General features: G+C 39.4%; 1 protein-coding gene across 3 annotated transcripts in view; it reads right to left on the bottom strand.

Annotated features, from left to right (window-relative positions):
* TAF4 (TATA-box binding protein associated factor 4) overlaps positions 1-22,225 on the bottom strand; it is an 86,313-nt gene that overhangs the window by 40,597 nt on the left and 23,491 nt on the right. For 2 of the 3 annotated variants that reach the window (XM_026697418.2, XM_087928921.1), the window contains exon 3: positions 1,599-1,783. In XM_026697418.2, coding sequence (XP_026553203.1) covers positions 1,599-1,783 — 185 coding nt within the window. The remainder of the gene's footprint in view (positions 1-1,598; positions 1,784-22,225) is intronic. The other variant, XM_026697419.2, reaches the window with a different exon arrangement.

Genomic DNA, 22,225 nt, shown 5'->3' with positions numbered 1-22,225 from the left:
CTCAAACTGGCTCTTCTGATAATTAATTACTATTAATTATTATTCAATATTATCATTATCACTGAAAAGCAATTACAGGATAAATGGGATTGAAGCTTTGGTACTCAGTAATCACAGGCTTTCCCTAAGCAGGTACCAAAAGAAAATCAAAATAATCTTCAAAAATAATTAGAAAATAAAACCTTCAGTCTACAGAAAGAAGTAGCGCATTCTTTTCCCTAGCCCGGAAATTTTTAACTCTTTCATGCCACAATTTTTTTTAGAGTCAGAACTATATGCATATATCATAAACTGAATTTTTCATCTGTTTAGAAGATATACAGTTCATACCCTGCAAACAATCCCCCCCTCTCTCTCAGGGGGGGAGAGAGAGAGAGAGAGGGAGGGAGGGGGAGGGAGAGAGAGAGAGAGAGAGAGAATTATCAGGGGAGCAATTCTGAAGAGAGAGACAGTAAAGTAAAATAGAGGAACTACAGTATTTATTATTCCTTTTAACTTCCCAGGGTTCCTTCCCACTTATTTAAAATTGGAAGCAAAACAATCAAAACCAGGGATTATCTTGATAATATATAAGGTAGTGCATCCTTAAAGACTGATGACAAGAGTGATCAACTTGGAATTTGTTTGAATTCTTTCTAAAAATTATCAACATGCATTAGAGTTACAAAAACCTTTAAAAGACCTAAATTCTAATGGGAGTAAGGAAAGACATACGGACAATTTCTGTGTCAAAATCAAAACAGATACAGAGTGATAGCCATAAATATAACTCTGCTGGAAATTTCACATGGTGAAAAAGGTAGGATTTGTCATATAATTACAATCGATATCAGCCTTTATGCTCACACATAAAGTTTTTAGACATTTTGTAGTCTCTCGCTTAAAAGAGAAACGGAAGATTCAGTTTGATAATAATACTATGCATGCACATAAAATTTGCCACACATTTGGGCATTTCTGTTTTGAGACTGAGGCGTTGCTCTTTCTTAATACTGTGTGGGCGGTTAGATTTTGAAGCAGAATTGCTTCTGGCAGGATTTTGCAGAAGGAACTTAGGTAGATTCCAGCAATCAAACTGCTTGCTTTCAAGGATAACATCTTGTAATCCACATTTATGAAAACACTGGAAATCTAAGATTTGATTCCTGAAGAACAAGAAGAAGAATCCTTGAATGTTATCGGGCAGGACCATATCTGGCTAGAATGCAAATACTTTCAGGGGATCCTAGGACAAAAACAAGGTATAGGGCAGGAGGTCCTAGGCAGAGCACCAGAGTGAAAACAGCCAACTCTTATAATGTCAGCCTCCCAAGTAGACCAGATTGGAAACATGACAAGATGAGCAAATTCTACTTTATTATGGAATCTTGAAAGTCTGAAAGTACAAATCTCCTGCCATCTCTTTTTACCTCCTGATTAGTTAGGGCGGATCCTTTCTAAGTTTCTTTCTCCAACCATTATTTAACTAGGGGTTCTTCCCCCTTTTATCTGACCATTCCCTAGGCAGCCTCTCTTCTCCCCATTTTCCAAGGTCATTCTCGCATTCCATTACAGATACCTTCAACATAAGAAAGAATTTAAGGTGTTATTTTACTTACATTTCTCAGGGAACTGACCTGCACAGTCGAGAGCTGGACCGGAGAAGCACTGGTAGATGTGGCAGGGCGAGGAGTCATGGTAGTTTGAGACTGGGACTGTGCATGGGCTTGGGCCTGCATTTGTGCCAAAGCATGTTGAGGGATCATCAGTAGCTGGCCACTCTCACTACGTACAATGACCATGCCTAACAGAAAACAGAGAAAGCAGCCATCAGAATTGGTTTGAGAAAGAAAATCAACCCCAGCTGAGAAGGGAGGAAGAGGCAACAAGCATCACTGAAGATGCTAAGAGAAACATCAGTTGGGTTTCGATTAAGAGGCGAAAAGGGGTTACTTGCCCTTTAAATGTTATACTTCACCTCATAATTTGCAAGAAAATGGCATTAATGTAGAAAGCCAGCATACAAAATTTATTTTGACCCAGTTTCAACAAAGATTAAAAGCTGCTGGACAGCTCTTAGAACAAAAACAGATATTTCCTTCAACAAAGCTTCCGTTGATGCATTCTGAGTTTCAGTGAGTTTTGCGGCAATACTGCTCTACAACCCTCTCAATCACTTCTCTCCTGTCTGCAGCAAAATAAATTCTACAACCATTTAAAGAGCAAAATACATGTATGAACACCTAAAACTTTGCAAAGAAATGGTTACTGGAGAGGTCTTTTTGTCTTGGAAAATTGCATTTTAAATAAGATTCTTCCTTCAAGATGCCCAACCTAATACTCATGTGGATCAACCCTATTAACTGCATAATAACTACACAAGATAACGTTAAGTTGAGGAGTGGTTGAAAAGTCTTAATGAAGGACAACTTATCTGTTAGTACAATAGATTAAAATTCCATTCTAACCATCCACTATACAGCTCACTATATTTTTCTGGTTTCACACAAATGTAAAATTGTTTATCTTGGAATGCTGGTCCCACTTTTCCAACACTTTACTCACTTCTGAAAAGAGCAACTGGAGGAAAGACCTGACAGTGAGCATGGTTTTATTCAACCAGCCTTAAAAGCCATCAGCCAATTAAATGCAAGTTTCCGAAATAGAAACACAAATTGTCTTAACTTCTAAATTAATTTTCCATAACAGTTTTAGTCACAAAAGTAGTTATAAAAACCAAAACTGCCCTCCAGTGCATCTGTAACAGACGGTGGAGCACTGAATTATATCCCCAAAGAAAAATTAAAGTCTTCCATTCTCCGCTCAGCTTCATAGATCTACAGACTTAGCTTACTATAACAGTTATGGTCAGGGAGAAGATTGAAAAACCTTAAAAGTCCATGCAGTGGCTCCAAATCCTAGGAGCAACAAAATTAATATAGTTAATCCATTTAAATGGAAATAATTTAAATTGCATATTTATTAGCGTGGGTATAAAACAGTATTACGGACTGAATTTTTTTATTTCTTCAAAGCATAATGTATTTCAGATATTCTATACAGAAATAAGTGAAGCATAATAAATTAAAGCATACCAGTCTACGTACGAACAACAGTCTAGAAATCTTCAAGCAACTGAGAAACTATTCATCTCATGCAGATAACAGCGATAACAAAATAAGCACCATAAGGACACCTGCTTTCATTTGGAAAATAAAAATATTTTCGAATGTAAAAGTTTAGTAAGAGAAATAGCTGAATGTTTGCTAATTTTCTTTTAAAAGTGTGCTTACTGATAAGATCTTCCTAGAGAAGGGGAGGGGCTGAAGAGATTAGGTCTTCTGAATTGAAACTGGGTTGTTCTAACTTCTGGGTTTTTTTGAAAATTTTATTTGGGTTTTCACAAAAACATAATACAAATAAAACATCTTTTTTGAAAATAGCAGGGTCCCAGGTTACACTTCTTCATACAGACACAAACTCAATTTCATGCTCATTTTTATGCTCTACTCCATATCTTATTAATGTTTTACATTTTCTACATAGTTTTTCTCTTTTAATTTTCTCAATTTTATTATATTATCTCAATTCAAATTATTATATTTATACTTTTGTCTGTCCTGTTTCAATTTCATATTATCTTTTCTCATTAAACCAATTTTCTCCTGTAGTTACTAATTGGAGTATGACACCTTTATATCTTTTAATTGTATCCATTCAACTCTTATTTAAGCTTCAATGTATACCTTAAGGTTATAACATTCAATATAATACATAACTTCCAACTTCCTGTGTTGTTCTAACTTCTGACAATGCTCCAAGATTAAAAAGAGCCTCACTGAAATCTCAACTTGTTGAAAACACAACAGTCCGTTTTAAGCTTTATAGAGTGATATACAGGTGATCCTTGTAACGGTTGCTGAACAAGGAGTGATTATGACTGGTCCTCTGAATTCTGCCCATTGTAGCAACCCCATGCTCACATGGTTATGACGTATGGCCTTCTTCGCCAGGTCTCCACAAACAAAGTCAGTGGGAAGGCCAGGAGGAAGACAGAACTCACGCACACATGAAGTCTTCACTTAATAACCTGTGCAGTCCACACAACAACCCAGGACTGCTGGAATTGCTGTCACTAAGAGGCATGGTCCTGTGATGTCAACGCTTTATGACAATCCTGGTCCCAGGCGCCATTGTTAACCAAGGATTAGTATAATATAAGGGTTGGAAGGAACTTTTGAGATCTTCTAATGCCTCAATTCACTATCACAGCCATAAAGCTTCTAGTTAAGCAACATTAACAGGCTGTTCGTTATTAAACAACTTTTACTGTTAGGAATTGTTCTCTGAATTGTTCAACAGAACTGTTTGATTCCCTTGAAAATTATTTATTTATTTACAAGGTTCCATTTCTACGGCTGCCCAGTTAAACATGGGCTGTTATTTCTTCCCCTGCTTTCTGAAGCAACTAAAGAATCCATCACGATCGCCCTTCAAATTCTTATCTAATATTGCATTTCCATTTTCATCTTCTGCACATGTAAACCTGCATTTCACAAGTAGCCATTTTTTTTCTCCTCTAGCCACACTCCTTCTCGCTTAATCTTTCCCTCAGCACGCTCCTGCCACTTCATTATAACTGTGGATAGATCTTTTTTTTTTTGGGTAATGAATAATAGAAAGTTTGCTTTGTAAATTGCTTAATGGCAATTCTCTCATCTATTTAATCAAACTTTTTTAAATACCTGATTAATTCCTCTGATCATTTACCTCTGTATTTTGTGTATATTCACCAGCCCTACATATGTAGCGGGTTTATAGATGTATGCGCACATTTTTAGAAACTTTCTTCCACACATTCCAGAACTGAAAAATATGCCAGCTAAAAAAGACTGGATTGTGAAAGGGAGCTCGAGGGAGAGGGGGCAGGGGAAAGGAAGGGAGGGAGGGAGGGGAGGGAGGGGAGGGAGGGAGGGAGGAGAAGAGAAGAGAAGAGAAGAGAGGAGAGGAGAGGAGGGAGAGGAGAGGAGAGGAGAGGAGAGAAGAAGAGAAGAGAAGAGAAGAGAAGAGAAGAGAAGAGAAGAAGAGAAGAGAAGAGAAGAGAAGCACATGGAAAGGAGAGGAGAGGAGAGGAGAGAGAGGAGAGGAGAGAGAGGAGAGGAGAGGGAGAGGAGAGGAGACGAGAAAATAAGAAGAGAAGAGAAGAGAAGAGAAGAGAAGAGAAGAGAAGGAAGAGAAGAGAAGCACATGGAAAGGAGAGGAGTGAGGAGGGGAGGGGAGAGGAGAGGAGAGGAGAGGAGAGGAGAGATTTGTTTATGGGAAAGGAAAAGTACCATGTTTATTATTTTTTGAAAACAGGTGCTTTGTAGGGTAGGACCTGCCACAGCAGCAGGGCAAAATTTAATTTGCACAAAGGGACTGCATATGGCCAGAAATATTGTCTATACATTGAACCAGACTCCTTAATTCTGTTACAGGATAAGCTGACGCTCGCCAAGTGTTAAGGGAAAGCATCTTGCAGGAGTGGGAAGCCACTTTAATGCAGACTGCACTTTTGATGGCCATTGGAACTAAATCTTGCCTAACAAAAAATAGTCAATACTTAAAAATATGCATCTAAATCTCCTACTCTTAAAACTGAAGAAATCTTGAAGAGATTAGTAAAGCTGAAATACTGGTATACCACATTCAGAATTTTCCATTTTGCTACATTTCAGATCCGCAGCTACTTATTTATTAAAACAGCGATTCACCAGCAAGAAGAGGACACGCCAGTGATTAATAAAAGTGGACCAAACACGATAGCAGAGTTAAAAGCCTGCACTTTTAGGCTTGCAGAACATTACCAGCATCACTGAAACATTGTAACACCAATACAGTTAGTGCTCCTTTAGCATAACCATAATTGGGACAGGCAACTGGCTAAGCAAACCTGTTGTTAAGTAAACGTGAAACTGTGTTAATGAAGCTACGATTCAGGTTTCCTTAGCTTTACAGACCTGCAAAGTTTGTAAACATGAGGATTGGTTGAAAACTTACTACTTCATCACTGCCGTAATTTTGAACAGTCACTAAACAAGGCAGTCACTAAATGAAGACTTTATGTATCCAGTCACTTTTCAAGAAGATACAGTCCATCAGTGCTCCACTGCTCCACTCCAAACTGGCTAATCTATGCATGAAAGAATAGATGAGCACGAATCTCATATAAAATATGGCGATACCCCAGAAACCTCTGTACCTTCTACACCCAATTTTCCTCTGACTTCACAAATTACTGTCACCACCACAATTATCCATTCATAAATGTGTGTGTGTGTGTGTGTGTGTGTATATGCACACTTGACAAAAGGTCACACATTTGGCAGTATATGAAAGCTTATACTATTAGCCTTATACAAACCACTGGGAGAATTCAGTGACAGTTGATATGATAACTATAATACAGACACACATGCACACACGCATATTATGTCATCTTCAAACTAACAGGATTTTTTTGTTTGTTCCAATCCACCAGAAAAATTTACTAATTTTCCTGCAGAAAATTACTAGAGTGATTACAGGTTGTCCTCGACTTATGACCACAATTGAGCCCAAAATTTATGTTGCTAAGTGAAACATATGTTAACTGAGTTTTACCCCATTTTACGAGTTTTCTTGCCACAGTCGTTAAGTGAATCATTGCATTTGTTAAGTTAGTAATGTGGTTGTTAAGTGAGTCTGGCTTCCCTATTGACTTTGCTTGTTTGAAGTTTGTGAAAGCTGATCACATGACCCCAGGACACTGCAACCGCCGTAAGTATGAACCACTTTCCGAGCATCTGAACTCTGACCTTGGGAATGCTAATGGTCGTAAGTAGGAAAAATGGTTGTAAGTCACTTTTTTCAGTGCCATTGTAACTTTGAACAGTTACTAAATGAATTGCTGTAAGTCGAGGATTATCTGTCCTTTTTTTTTGAATGCTGACAGAATAACATACACTATGATTAGCCTACTGGAAACCTCAGGGGGAAAAAAAAACAAAGATTAAAAAAAAATCAGTTTAGGAATCATATTTTTAAATTGTATGTTGATTTATATCACAACTTTTCAGTAACAGTATAAACAACAACAAATAACAATTTCAAACATGATACAAACTGTGTCATAACATCACTACACATGTTATGTAAAAGCCATCGTCCGTGAAATAACATTATTACACAAATTGATATTAATAGGTCTGAGGGAAAACTGGACTGCTTTGTGCCAAGACCATTGCATCAGAGTGTGGTAAACTGAGATTTTGATGTCTCACAAATAGCACTGGAAGCAAAAAAAAACCACTCATGGCTAAATGTTCCCATTCCAGATTTTGAGGCAGAAGTAACTTTACTTTGCTAGATTTATGCTTATCAGGCACAAACTAGTGGAGAGCTACTGTAAACCCATGTTTCTTGACCTTGACAACTTGGCTAGCTGGGGAATTCTGAGAATTGAAATCCACACATCTTAAAGAGTTCCTAAGGTTGTGAAACACTGCCATAAACATTTAAGAGCCTCTCATTTCAAAACCTGGCATCTTTATTCTCGTGTGCATATAAAATTGGAAGGTTACTTTCTGCCCATTTTTATGTTGTATCTCTATTCTGAAACAGAATTTAAAAACAATATCTTGAGTGCCACTTTTAAATATTGGTCACCAATGCAGAGGTTTGAGAGAGAAATGAGGAATATTTTTTCCAAAGGAAGGCATAAATGTCTCCCATGAGATACAACACAGGTAGTCTGGCCTCCCACGTGGTTCAATGCGATCCTCCTTCTGTCCCGAGGTTTTGCCTCTTCTGCCATCCTTGAAGCTTTGTACACTGTGCAGTTACGCACTAATACATTTTTCTCCTGCTCCAAAATCAACGGTTCTGCGTTGGGTAAATGCTTTTAGTTGTGAAGTATAGGTAGTCCTTGACTTACAGCCACAATTTGAGGCCAGAACTTATGTTGCTAAGTGAGAAATTTAGGGTTTTTTGCCCCATTTTTATAACTTTTCTTGCCACATTTGTTTACAACTGCAGTTTTTTCAATTAGTAAACATGGCTGTTCAGCGAGTCGGGCTTCCCCATTGACTTTGCCTGTCAGGAGGTCACAAAATATGATCACCCGATCCCAGGGCCTTCAACAAATGTGAACCACTTGTCAAGCATCTGATGGCTGTAAATCGCAATGACCATGTGTGGATGTTGCAACGGTCGTGGGTGTGAAAAATGGTCATAAGTCACTTTTTTCAGTGTCATAACTTCAAATGGCCACTAACTGAACTATTGTAAGTTGAGGACTACCTGTATTTGATCAGCCTTGTGTGTGTGTGTGTGTGTGTGTGTGTGTGTGTGAGAGAGAGAGAGAGAGAGAGAGAGAGAGAGAGAGAGAGACAGAGAGAGACAAAACACCAGAAGGCAAGGTGAGAAATTATGGATGGAAACTAATTAAGGAGAGAAGCAATCGAGAAGTCAGGAGAAATTTCCTGACAGTGAAAACAATTAACCAGTGCTCCATCACTGGGGGCTTTGAAGGAAAGACCGGACAGCCATTGGTCTGAAACGAGGGTCTCCTGCTTGATCAGGGGATTGGTCTAGATCAGGCTTGTCCAACCCGCGGCACACGGGCCGCATGCGGCCCAGGTTAGCTCATAATGCGGCCCAGTGCCCACCCCAACCTTCATGCAAGAGGATGAGCCAGCGAGGAGGAGCAGGAGAGGCAGGTGCGAGGCAGGGTGAGGCGAGTGCCACGCCAAGCAGCAACAGAAAAGGCGGGTGCTGTCAGAGCGCTCCTTGTGCCGAGGCAGCCGCAGCCCAAAAGTCCCACTCCGCCACCTCCTGCTGTTGCCGCCGCCGCCACCGCCACTGTTGCCGCCGGAGCTGTTGTAGCGGTTTCTGCCCCCACCGCCGCTGCTGCTGCTGCTGCACCGAGCCTCCGGTCCTCGCCTTCCAGTCCTGCCGCATCCAGCTGCACCATTTGCAGGAGGAGAGGTAGGCGCGAGGTGGGAGAGCTTTCTCCCCCCAGCCACATTCCTTTCTCCCTGGTTGACTATTTTTTATGATATCTTATGAAAAAAATGTTTTCTATGGTTTTTTTGGATGATCAGGTATCATTACTGTTATTTTATTTTATGTGCGGCCCAAACCAAATTTTCATCTTCTAATGTGGCCCAGGGAAGGTGAAAGGTTGGACAAGCCTGGTCTAGATGACCTCCAAGGTCCTTTTCCTTCCACATTTATCAGTTATTCTTTATAGCCAAATTTCAATGTGAGTTTTTTTTAGTTCAAATCTGATATTCCATATTCCTAGTCCCAACTAGATGCCTTCAAAACCATTTATTATTACAAAGCCGAGATAGCTTCTAAAATCAACAGCAACAACAACAAAAAAAACAGAACAAAACCCAACTCATTCATTTGATCCCACAATCTTTTGACTTTAGCACCCATTTCACAATGGGCCAACTTTAGGAAAACAAATATCTTGATCAAAACCCAACGCACGCAGACGTCAAGTTCTAGTTCCAAATATCAGCCGCACATAAGTGACTCCATCCTTCCGAGGTCGGTAAAATGAGGAGCCAGATTGTTGGGGACAATATGCCGACATTGCAGACTGCCCAGAGAGTGCTGTAAAGCACTATGTGGCGGTATATACAAGTAGGCCTCAACTTATGAGCACAATTGAGTCCAAAATCTATGTTGCTAAGTGAGAAATTTGTTAAGTGAGTCTTGCCTCCTTTTACGACTTTTTGTGCCACATTGGTTAAGTGAATAGCTGCAGTTGTTAAATTAGTAACATGGATGTTAAGGGAATCTGGTTTCCCCGTTGTCAGAAGGTCGTAAAAGGGGATCCCATGACACACACACCCCCGGGATACTGCAACCATCACAAATGTGAATCAGTTGTCAAGCATCCAAATGTAAATCACGTGACCACTGGGACGCTGCATCAGCCATAAGTGTGAAAAATGGTCATGAGTAACTTTTTTCAATGCCGTTGTAGCTTCAAACGGTCACTAAGCAAACTGTTGTAAGTCAAGGACTCCCTTTAAATCTAAGTGCTATTGCTATAAGTACCCAACATAGCATAACAGGACACCATCACCAGAAACCTGTTAATGCTCAGAAAAAAGTATGCAGACTAGCTAAAAAAAGCAAAACAGTTAAAACAGGCAAAGCACAGTTCGCTGCCAGTGACTACCAGCCTACATTTGGGGTCTTGTTCATTTCTGAGGTTTCTTGCTGGTTGGTCTTCAGAACAAACTACGGAGCTGAGGTCAGCTATCACTGTAATTTATCTTCATCTATAAAAAGGTGCTCTTAGCAGAGGAAAGATGCTGCTCTTAGAGCCTGGAATTTACTGCATACCAGCCTCTCATATTTTTATTGCTTTTTTAATGTAATAATTTCAAATCTTAATCAAAGAATGGGGGGACAGAAATAAGCGAGGTAGCAAAGCAGACACATTGGTGTCTACATGCTGGAAACTCAAAACGTAATACACACAGAAATATATATTTTCATGAAATAAATAAGTAGCATTTAAAGTACTGTTTTTCAATCACCAATTAAAGGTAGCAAAGCAATAACACTGACCCTGCTCACCTTTCAAAAGAACGAAAACATGATTTGGACAATGGGCCCAGAGACAAGGGAATGTGGTACAGCTGGCAGAGTGGTTGCACTGAGTGTTATTGCTGTATGTGACTACCACAGCCATGAATTTTACAGATTTTTAAGGATATTTTTAAGACGCTTTTGTATTTTTTTTAATCGTATTGTCCTTTTTCTGCTGTTTTTATATTTGTTTTCAAGTCTTATATCTATGATAGACAGCTATATAAATTTCATAAATAAATTTAAAAGCCTGAAAAAAATCTGTTCAAAGACTAGTCTGGTTCAGTTTTCAAAATTTCATTTCTGAAATTTGTCACGCCTGCATTGTACCAAGAGAGCATCTTTCTCATTTTACTTTCCCAACAATCATTTAACATTATATTGAGCTGAGAAGAACAAATGTTAAATTTACAATGAGTCCTCATAGACTCTGCCATTGCAGTCATGTGGGGTTCATGGTTTTGACATGGCAGCGGGTTGCATTCACATGATCTCGATTTATGATATTTCCTGTTGGCTTTCCACAAGCAAAGTCAACAGGGAAGTTGCAACCATATGAGATCCTCGCTTAACAACATGTTCAGTCCTCAACCACATCATGTTTCATGACTCTGTGGCTTAGCGATGACAATTCCGGTTCCAATTTTTGTCATTAGTCAGGGATTCCCTGTATCACAAATGGAAATAAAGTTCCAGGTTATACATGTGGCTATAGAAGGCGTTGGTTGCCTCTAGTAAGTTTTCTTTCTCAGCCTCAAGCTTGGAATATTACATGATAAGAATACCACCTGCTGGTCAGGAAATGCAAACTCCAAACCTTCTTGGACACTCAGAATTAAAGTAAAATTTCAATTTGTCAAACATCCATTTAACAGAGGTCAGTTGTACTTGGCAACACTTTGGGTGGGACTTCACTCTGAGAGAAGGGACAGAACCTGCTGTTTCAAGAGCAGTCTGGAAACCTGGTATAACTTAACATCATTTGCATCATTGTATCACTGACGATATTATGTCAACTGCATCCATTTACATAATTGACAATTAAATATCAATTTAATGGAGACCCCTTTCAAACGGTCCATTAAATTGACGTTTTACTGTAGTGCGATTCGGTGGGTAATGGGAGGGAGGGGGTAATCTTGAACATATCAAAAAAAGAAAAGAAAAGAAAGAATAAAGTTTTACAGGTATAAGTACAAGTGTAAATTCTTCCGCTTCCTTTCCACTTCAGTGTCTGTGTGTCCCTGAAATGCTATGGAAACACTCGAACAAGCAAAGGGAAGCCCACCAACATCCCTGAGTTGCAGCTCTTTCTGCAAGGAGGAATGGGCTGAAATTCCTTCAAGCTGGTATGTAGGGCTGATCAAGGTTTACCAGAAATGTTTAGAATCATAGAATCATGGGGCTAGAAGGGACCTTGGAGGACTCCCTAGTCCAACTCCCTGCCCAGGGAATGAGCCTTTAACCATTCCAGACAAATGGTTGTCCAATCTTTTCTTGAAAACCTCCAGTGATGGAGCAACTACAATTCCAGGAGGCAAGCCATTCCATTTATTATTTGTTTTGCCAGGAAATTCCTCCTTAGTTCCAGGTTGGATCTTCCTCCGATGAGCTTCAAAGTTACTTCTTTTTGTCCTGCGCTCAGATGCTCTGGGGAACAAATCAGTCCCCTTTTTCTAGTGACAGCCATTCAAGGAAAGATTGCTGTCAGGCCTCCTCTAAATCTTTTCTTCATTAGACTAAACATACTTAGTTTCCTTAGCCGTTCACATGGTTTAGCCTCTGGACCCCTTATCATCTTTGTTGCTCTTCTCTGCACTCTTTCTAGGGCAGGGGTGTCAAAGTGGATTTCTTCGAAGGCCGGATCATCATTGTAGTTCTCCTCCGTGGGCTGGCCGGGGGGGTAGGGGGAGGGAGACGGGATGTTCGCCTCCTGAATCACCCTGCTGGCCAAAACAAGGCACAGAGGGGGGGGCTCGTGTGCCCCCCCATGTGGCCCATTTTCAGCCTCCTGCGGCACTCTGGCAGCTGAAAATGAGCTGGGGGGCTCATGAAGCCCCCACGGTGTCCCGTTTTGGCCGGCAGAGGCACCACGGGCCAGTCCTTTGGTATTTCCAGGCTGGCCCCATGGGCCATATTTAAGCACTCGGCAGGCCAGATCCGGCCCGCGGGCCTTGAGTTTGACACCCCTGTTCTAGGGTCTGAGCATCTTTTCTGTATCCTAATATCCAGAACCAAAAAAAGTATTCCAAGCGTGGTCTCACCAGTGTAGTAAAGAGCACTATTATCACTTCTTGTGGTCTTGACCCTCTGTTGAAGCAACCTAAGACTGCATCGGGGGTTTTGGCAGCTGCAGCACACTGCAGGCTTATACTTAAGTGGTAATCCACCAGGACACCTAGACACCTCTCACAGTTACTACTGTTGAGCCTGATACTGCCTATTCTGTACCTGTGCATATGGTTTTCCTACCTAAATGCAGAACCTCGCTTTCTCATCGCTGAACTGTATCTTGTTGGGTAGAGCAATTAGTTGAGTCATGCAATTAATTAATTGCACTTATTGATATCCATGAAGGGCACACCAAAGCAATGATCCACACATCTTTGTCATATGCAAATATGTAGCTTTGGATCATTTTTCTCAATATATTCATGAACAATTTAATCTTTTTGAGTCATTTATTTAACTGAGTTCTCTTTATTTATTTTAAGGACTTGTTTGGAGAACAGAGTATGTTTTGGGGCATATTTCTGCAAAAATATTGAAAATTCAGAAGGGTTCGCAAACTTTTTAAGCATCACAGTGTACATGTTTGTTTGCACTGTCTGACTATTGCAACCAGCAATCTGTGTGGTTTATCTTAGATCAGAATAAATGTAAGATATTAACACTGAATAATACCAAAGAATAAATATGATAAAGATTTAAATTATGTACAGTTGGAAAGTTCATATGAGAGAAATGAGAACTGTTAAGAAACTAAATATCTAAACATTTAATGCAAAAATATTGCAACGACAGAATATGCAAATACTAAATGTGATTTCTTTTTTAAAACTGTTTATAAATCCAGTAATGCACACACCATTGATTTTGTATCCTGATCGTTTCTATCAACTCATGTAAAACATATTTGTTTTATATCTCTCTATATTTTGAGTAATCAATGTTCTGCATCCCTGAACAGAGTTCCATGGAAACATCTGAAGAGCAATGAGAAAGCTTCAGAGGGTGTATTTTGTTGTTTTCCAGTACACCTATTCTGATTATACAGAGTTCTGTAGTTCATTTTAAAACAGTATGCAGACAGTCCTTGACTTACAACAGTTCATTCAGTGACCTGTGCGAAGTTACTGAAAAAAGTAACCCATGAACATTTTTCACACTTATAGCCATTGCAGCATCTCCATGGTCATGGGATTTACATTCAGAAATTTGATAACCAACTCACATTTATGACGGTTGCAGTGTCCCGGGGTCATGTGATCCCCTTTTGCAACCTTCTGATAAGCAAAATCAACGGGGAAACCAGGTTCACTTAACAACCAGGTTACTAATTTAAGAACTGAAGTAATTCACTTAACAAATATGGCGAGAAAAGTCATGAAATTGGGGGAAAACTCACTTAACCAATTTCTCACTTAACAACAGAAATTTCAGGTCAATTATGGTCCTAAGTTTGAGGACTACCTGTATTACACAGCATGGCAAGCATAGCCACTATTACAATTCCTTAAAGCAGCTGCATCCTTTCTTGGGATTGCAGGGGTGTTTTAAATAGCTGCACACATGTGCTGTGCTTGTGCTCTAAAGCAGTGTTTCCACTTTAAGATCTGTGGACTTCAACTCCCAGAATCCCCCAGCCAGTTGAAGTCCTCTTGACTTAAAAGTGGCTGAGGTTGAAAAACTCTGGTCTAAAGTGTTGTTCTTGTTTTTAAAAAGTCAATCTGAAGTATTGCACAGCCCAAACTTCTATTGCATGTTTATCATGCCAAGGTTTTAGAATATAGATTTTCTTCTTCTTTTATCCTCATAAGGCTCAAGTTTATTACTTATTTTTTAATAGCCAAATTTCAATATGAGTCTTTTCAGTTCAACTGTGGTATTCTATCATTCTGGTCCCAACGAGAGGCCTTCAAAACCATTTATTATTTATCAAATTTGTACATGCCAATCCATTTCAGTTTAATAAATAAAATACCCATGGAATAAGGGATGCTTAAAACAGATAATTAAAACATCTGTGATAAGAATGTAACAATAAAACATGCACTGTGGGCAGTATGGCACTAAAACGTTCATAAAAAGCAACATGAATAACATTTAAATCAACATGAGCTATGATTTTGTGCCATCAAGTCAGTATTTTTTAAAGATCATTAGCTGCAAAAAAATTCCAATAAAATCCACGCAGAACAATCTTATAATTGCATGCAATATGTAACTCAGTTTACAGCCTGCTGGAAAAATGCAGGTTTCCATGCTTTCTGGAAAACTGTCACCAATTTCTTACCTTACCAGCCTTTACTTAAAACTAACTATTTTCTAACACCAAAATCCAGGGCTAAAAGCTGTGGTTTTAAATGCAATTGATCGCAGAGAAATCATTGTACCTAATAATCTGACAATCTGTAGAACACTCCTAATATTCTATTGCTCAACGGGATTTGAACAGTTGACTGATTATGGCCTAGTTAAGGCGACCACCTTAGTGCAAAATTGCCTGATGCACCACACTTATGCATATGTTTCTGGGCTCCAAGGGAGAGTCTATGCTCCAAGTTATCCACAGGTTTTCAGTTCACACTCTGTGCAAAATTTATAGCTTTGATGCCAAGATCAATCCTCCATTTCCTCCTGTACCATCAAATTTTTTTAAAGCAATTTAAACATACTGGTTATGGTTCATGAAAAAGGAAAGAAAGAAAAAGAAAAATGACTCGACTTTAAGCTCTTCACTTTTGACTTAGCAGTTGTTTCTCTTCTGTTCCATATGTTTACAATAGCAAAGCTTTTTGTGTTTTCCGCCTCTATTTATAATCTAAAACCAAGTGTCTCTTTCAGTTTTATAGTTGGGGGGGGGGGATAATGAATAGGCACATTTGGTATGATTACATTTTGTGCAGTTGGGCTACCCTGCTACTTCATCATCCTTTGCTTAAAACCTCTATTTATTTGTGGTACCAATAATGTCAGTATTTTAGTGGTTTGTATTATTGTAGCGGAGAAGAAAACGAACAGAATTAAGAGATGGTTGGCAATTTGTAAGGAGGATGAGCGGACTTAAATTTACTTGTCGCTCTTTTGAAAGAATGTAAAGAAGATGTTTTTTCATGTTCTAAATAAAGCAATTATATCAGAGGTTCTGGGGGCTTTCACCTGGTCACCATAAGTAATTTGGAATTTATTTTGAGAGCGTAAGCTTTCCAGAAGAAGCATAATTATTTTGAACCATCTGCTGACAGCCTGTTGCATTTCTTTGAATCTAAAGGAGGATTTTTTTTTTGCTCCATTCATGACAGAAGCCAAATCAGTTGCTGGAAGTTAACTACATTTCTATATAGGACATGCAGAAGCAGTTTTCTATGTGTTTAGCACAGAAATGCAGCAATCAGATGAAGAAGAGATCGACTGCTCCATTGAGAGACTACAGTTAAACAAGATACGCAGCAGGTGAAGCTCTGTGTATCTAGCACAGAATGCTGCACACCAAAAGTAAACAGGATTCTGCAGGAAGAATCTCTTAACATAAGACACAGAACAATTGGTTTAACATCTAACTTGAGAAAAGCCTCTATAATATCAAATAATGATTTAGGCTTGTATAACAGTAACAGAGGGGTACATGTGTGATGGAGATCCTTTTGAGAGACGCTTGAGCTCTGGGCTTGTAACATTCACATGTTCTAACTTCATTAATAAAAAAGTTACTGCTTTTGCTCTTTTTATTTTATTCTTATCCCAACTGAGGCTATTGTAAAAATAAAAGCACGCCAGACTGAAATCTGGAATGACAGCTACACAGATTCTATACAAATCTGTATAGCTACACTGATTCATCTATATTATTAACTTTACAACAACATGCAAGTCATTGCTGTCCCTTTGCCTATAAATGTACAGAGCCATCACACTATTCTCTCTTTTGTGATAAACAATTTAATACAAAATTGAAGAGTAAGAAAATGGTAAACTGAAGAAATTAAAAGTATGAGACAAGGAAACTAAATCTAAATGTAGTTTACACTAGATACATGCTTTGCTTCTGATCTGAAGATAAAAAAGATCCTTTGTAGCAAAAAAGAAAAAAGAAAGCAAGCTATATGCATAATGGTTATCTTTTGAGAGCTGAATGCAACGAAATTTCATTTTAATGTATGCTGATTAGTTAACATTTAAAGTGACAATAAACTTCCATTCCATTCTCCTCCCTCAGGGTCAGCATGGTCTTCTCCTACACAGTCACTTTTTAGCACTCCTTATCTCATTTCCACCTATCCACTTAGGTAAAGGTAAAGATTCCCCTGGCACTTCTGGCTCTAGGGGGCAGTGTTCATCTCTGTTACAAAACTGAAGAGCCAGCACTGTCCGAAGACATCTCTGTGGTCATGTGGCCGGCATGACTAAATGCCGAAAGCGCATGGAACACTGTTACCTCCCCACCAAAGGGGTCCCTATTTTTCTACTTGCAGTTTTACACGCTTTCGAGCTGCTAGGTTGGCAGAAGCTGGGACAAGTAACAGGAGCTCACTCTGTTACACGGTGCTAGGGATTCAAACCGCTGAACTGCCAACCTTTCTGATGGACAAACTCAGTGTCTTAGCCACTGAGCCACTGCGTCCTTTATGTCGACCAAATTTTCCCCAGGATCACATTAATTCAGAATCTTGTACTTTGCTTGCCAGAAGGTCACAAAAGGCGATCACATGACCCCAATCATCATAAATATGAGCTGGTTGCCAAGTGTCTAAATTTTGATCACATGATCAAGGGGATGCTGCAAGGTTTGTAAGTGTGAAAAATGGTCATAAGTCACTTTTTTCAGTGCCCCTGTAACTTTGAACAGCCACTAAACCTATGGAAAACACCAAAGATGTTGACATTGGTAATGTGGTTTTTATAGGTAGCCTATTGAAGTCACACAAATCAACAGGGCTGGGAATTCTATAGAAATGCATATACTTTTTTTTCCTGTCCTTGACTTGTGATTCATTGGACAATATGTTTATATTATGCACATTTTCTCTTCGTGTCTCTTTTCTGCACACTTCATAGTTTTATAAACCTACATGATTCCTAGATTCGCTCACCGCTACCTCCACCCCAAAATTTCCAACTGCACTGTATTTAGCTTATTTTGCATGGCTAAAAGGCATACAATACAACCTCATCATTTTACTTTCTCTTTTCAAGATTACTACAATCTGTTTAAGATGAAGCAATTGGGGCTATTTGGAATAGTTGTTGTTTTTTCTTGTCCTTTCCTCTGTCCAACTGAATTGCATCACATCTATGTTCAAGTTATTGGGCCGGCAATTTTATTTCCAATCCCTTTCTCCCATAATGCTTAGCACTGAGTTATCTAATTAAAACCTTATGAAATAAGGACTTTAAACCCCGTCATTTCAGACTTGTACTTTGATTGGGTCACCCGTATGAAATCTTAAGCCCATTGTTTAAGATTATTTCTGGTCCAGATACCCCCGTTTCTAATGGTAGGCAGAAAACAGATTTTTTTTCTATGATGCAACAGTTTCTCTGGAGGCATATAGTTTGTATATAGCCAATATTATGTTTCTGTTGCTACCATATAAAAACTGCATGTTTATTCTGCATGAAGAAAAAAATATCTATTCTGATTATACCCTTAAACAGATACAGTAGGGATACTAGATCCATTTAAATCATTGTTTGCTTGTAGTGGACTTTCCCTGAACAGGTAGTCCTCAACTTACAACAGTTCATTTAGTGACCGTTCAGAAAGTTACAACGGCACTGAAAAAAGTGACTTATGACTGTTTTTCACAGTTACAACCTTTGCAGCACCCCCCTCCCCCCCCCCATGGTCATGTGATCAAAATTCGGATGCTTGGCAACTAGTTCATACTTATGACCGTTGCAACATCCTGGGGTCATGCAATCCCCTTTTGCGAACTTCTGACAAGCAAAGTCAATGAGGAAGCTGGATAACTTAGCAACTGGGTTACTAGCTTAACAACTGCAATGATTCACTTAACAACCGCGGAAAGAAAAGTCATAAAATGGAACAAAACTCACTTAACAAAGTCTCACTTAGCAACAGAAATGGCATTAACAGGTTTTGTTCTTTCACGACGGAAAGTAATATATATGTCTGTGGATTTCATAGCAAAGTAAACATGTTTTTCCAAGAGGCTTGCTCCTTTTATTTGGTTAGTCTTCCTATTATTAAAACATTTTATCTTTTTGACTTCTACGGGAGGAATTGAAGTGTGGAACATCATCCCTGCAGAAACAATAAGGTTGCCCCCAACCTCCTTGGCATTATTTCAAAAGGCAGGAAGACATGGTTTTGCTAGCAGGCCTGAGACCCCAGGGTACTACGGAGCCCACCAAGTGGTTGGTCAGATTGTCGTCGTCAGGGGTGAGGTTTATTATCTTTTGTATTGAGGGTTTTATTTTTGTAAGTTCCCCAGAGTCACCGTGAGTTGGGCGGCCATATAAATGTCCTTAATAAAGTATGGGCATTTCAACTCCATTTCAGGCAGCAATTAACAAGCAGCACGTACACACCACTTAAGCCAGCTCAAAGCTAACAGTCCTGGGATGTATTAAGCAGGGGAGGACTTCAAAATTTTTAGCAAGAGGCTCTATGTCCAGTTGCTGGGTAGGTGTGGCCATGGTGGGCGTGGCCTAGTTGGTCTCCTGCACCATGACCGGTGTGGGGGGTGTTTTGGCCGTCCCTGGGCTCCGGAGGCTTTCCTCGAGCCTCCGGGAGGACGAAAACGGCCTCCCAAGGCTCTCTGGAAGCTGGAAAACAGGCCCATTTCTGGCCTTCCTGAAGAACCTCTGGGAGGCCCATTTTTCACCCTTCCTGTGCCACCATGCGTGCCCTGCGCTTAACTGCATCCAAAACAGGCCACGTGGAGACTCCCAGGAGGGGCAGGTTGGGCAGGGTCAGCCAGGAGTGGAATTTGGGGGTTCTCCGAATTGTGCAGAATCTTAGCTAGAGGATCTCCCGAACCGCTGCAAACCCCCAGCAGCCCAGCCCTGGTATTAACCATTGCCTTACCAAAGTCAGTTTCACCCATCCAAGACCCTCTTGATAGGCTCCTGACACGAGGATAAGATGGCAAGCATTTTGTCTAGCAGGCTCTGTATTATGGGAAAAATATATTTTCCCCCCGGAAAGATACAGATAATCAGAATTGGAAGGGACCTTGTAGGTCATCTAGTCCAATCCCCCGCCCAAGCGGGAGACCCTACACCATTTCTGACAAATGGCAGTCCAATCTCTTCTTGAAAGTCTCAACTGATGGCGCTCCCACAACTTCCGAGGGCAACCCCAAGAAGTTCTTCTAATGTTTTGCAAATGTGTTAAAATGTTCTTATTTCATTGAGTGCACAGCTCCTTTTGAGTGGCTGAGGCAACTGATGAATTGCATCTGTATATTTATGTAATTAAGCATTTGTACAATTTATTATGTAGAAATGGTTCTAATTGCTGTCTTTTTACTTCATTTTTACTCTGCTGGGTACCACCCTAAATCATTTGAAATCATAAATACATAAATAAATCTAGTACAGGGATTTAGCTACACATCATGTGATGGCTTTGCTTAACTTGTGGTTAAGGCACCAGGCCAGACACCAGGAGATTGTGAGTTCTAGTCTCGCTTTAGGTTTAAAAGCGGCTGGGTGATTTTTGATCAATCAACAAGACATATGAGTTCTAGTCCCACCTTAGGCATTAAAGATGACTGGGTGACTTTGGGCCAATGATGATGTCTCAGCCCAACTCACCTCACAGAGTTGTTCTTATGAGGAAAATAGGAGGAGGAAAGGTTAGTTACTGCCTTGAGTTACTTATAAAAATAATAAAGACTGTAATTTAATAATTTAAATCTAACTGGATAAATAAATCTAAAATTAAATTCATTTTTCCATTTACAGACAACTTAAATTCAAGGAACAAAACCCTCTGTAGATTTTTTTAAACTCTAGTGATATCTTATAGCTTCCCCCAGTCCACCTGTTTCATATATTATTTAATCTTATTGTAAAAACTTTATGACAAACTGCCCAAACAATACATATTGTGAGCAGCCAAGCCAGTACCAAACAGCTTTTCAACTAGTGAAACAAAAGACTTTGATTCCATGTGGCACCACTTTGTCCAAGAAAGACCAACCATTCCAAACCACTCAATGAGATCTTTTTGCACCTACATAATACAGGTAGTCCTCCACTTATAACTAAAATGGAGGCCAAAATTTCTGTTTTTAAGTGAGACATTTGTTAAGTGAGCCTTGCCCCATTTTATGACCTTTCTTGTCTCAGTTGTTAAGTGAATCACTGCAGTTGATAAGTTAGTAGCCTGGTTGTTACGTGAATCTGGCTTCCTGATTGACTTTGCTTGTCAGAAAGTCAAAAAATGCAGCAAAGGTCGTAACTCTGAAAAATGATCATAAGTCACATTTTTCAGTGCCGCTTTAACTTTGAACAATCACTAAATGAACTGTTGTAAGTTGAGGGTTGCCTGTATTCACTGCTCCCTAAAAAGGTTTTCCTGGTCAGGCTTAATCAATGGTCTTAATTACTAGAAGATCTACCAGGTTAGATGATGGTTTTTTACTATACTTAGAAGCAAATTTAACAATCTACCCTGAATATGCCCTTATACCAACATATTTTTATTTGTTCATCCTAGTTGCTTAATTCACGGGAATTCAGTAACTGAGACAACAGACAACAGCTTTTCTTTGATAACATAATAGGGATATTAATATCCTATTCTCCTACTCCCATCTAGTAAAGAAAGAGCGAGAATGCACACACATCCAGACACTTACCCAATAGCCACAGAAATTTCCACTAACTAACACTATATGAAAATCAACCTTTTAGAAATGAAGCCAACTCCGTCACTTTGCTCAATGTGAAGAATAGTTGGGCCCAATTCAGAGAAAGACTATTCAATACAGAGGACGCTTTTGCTCATTTTCAAGCAATTTTGAATTGTCCCAGCCACACTAAAAGCAACGATTTCCAATCCCTCGAAAGAAATTCCTATAATTGAAAGGACTCTATGTTATACAAGTGGGAAATGAAAAAAAGGCTTGCTACAGTACGCGGTTTAACACAGGTACAACGAGAATCTTACTGGATTAAGACTACTTGCTTCGTCTCTGTTAAGAACTTGGCATACAATTCCTAAAATTGCCAATTGTAATACAGTTATTTATAACCAAATAATAGAGTTAGGGAGATACATTGGAGGTCTTCTAGTAACCCTATACCATTTCAGACAAGTGACTGTCCAATCTCTTCTTAAAAACCTCTAGTGGTGTTACACCCAGAACTTCTGGAAGCAAGATTCCACCGATTAATTGTTCTAACAGTCAAGAAA

Source organism: Pseudonaja textilis, chromosome 3 (genome assembly GCF_049901715.1).
Source record: "Pseudonaja textilis isolate UNSWEBS1 chromosome 3, rPseTex1.2, whole genome shotgun sequence".
NCBI classification, from domain to species: domain Eukaryota; kingdom Metazoa; phylum Chordata; class Lepidosauria; order Squamata; family Elapidae; genus Pseudonaja; species Pseudonaja textilis.
This window is presented reverse-complemented; position numbering and strand designations above follow the sequence as displayed.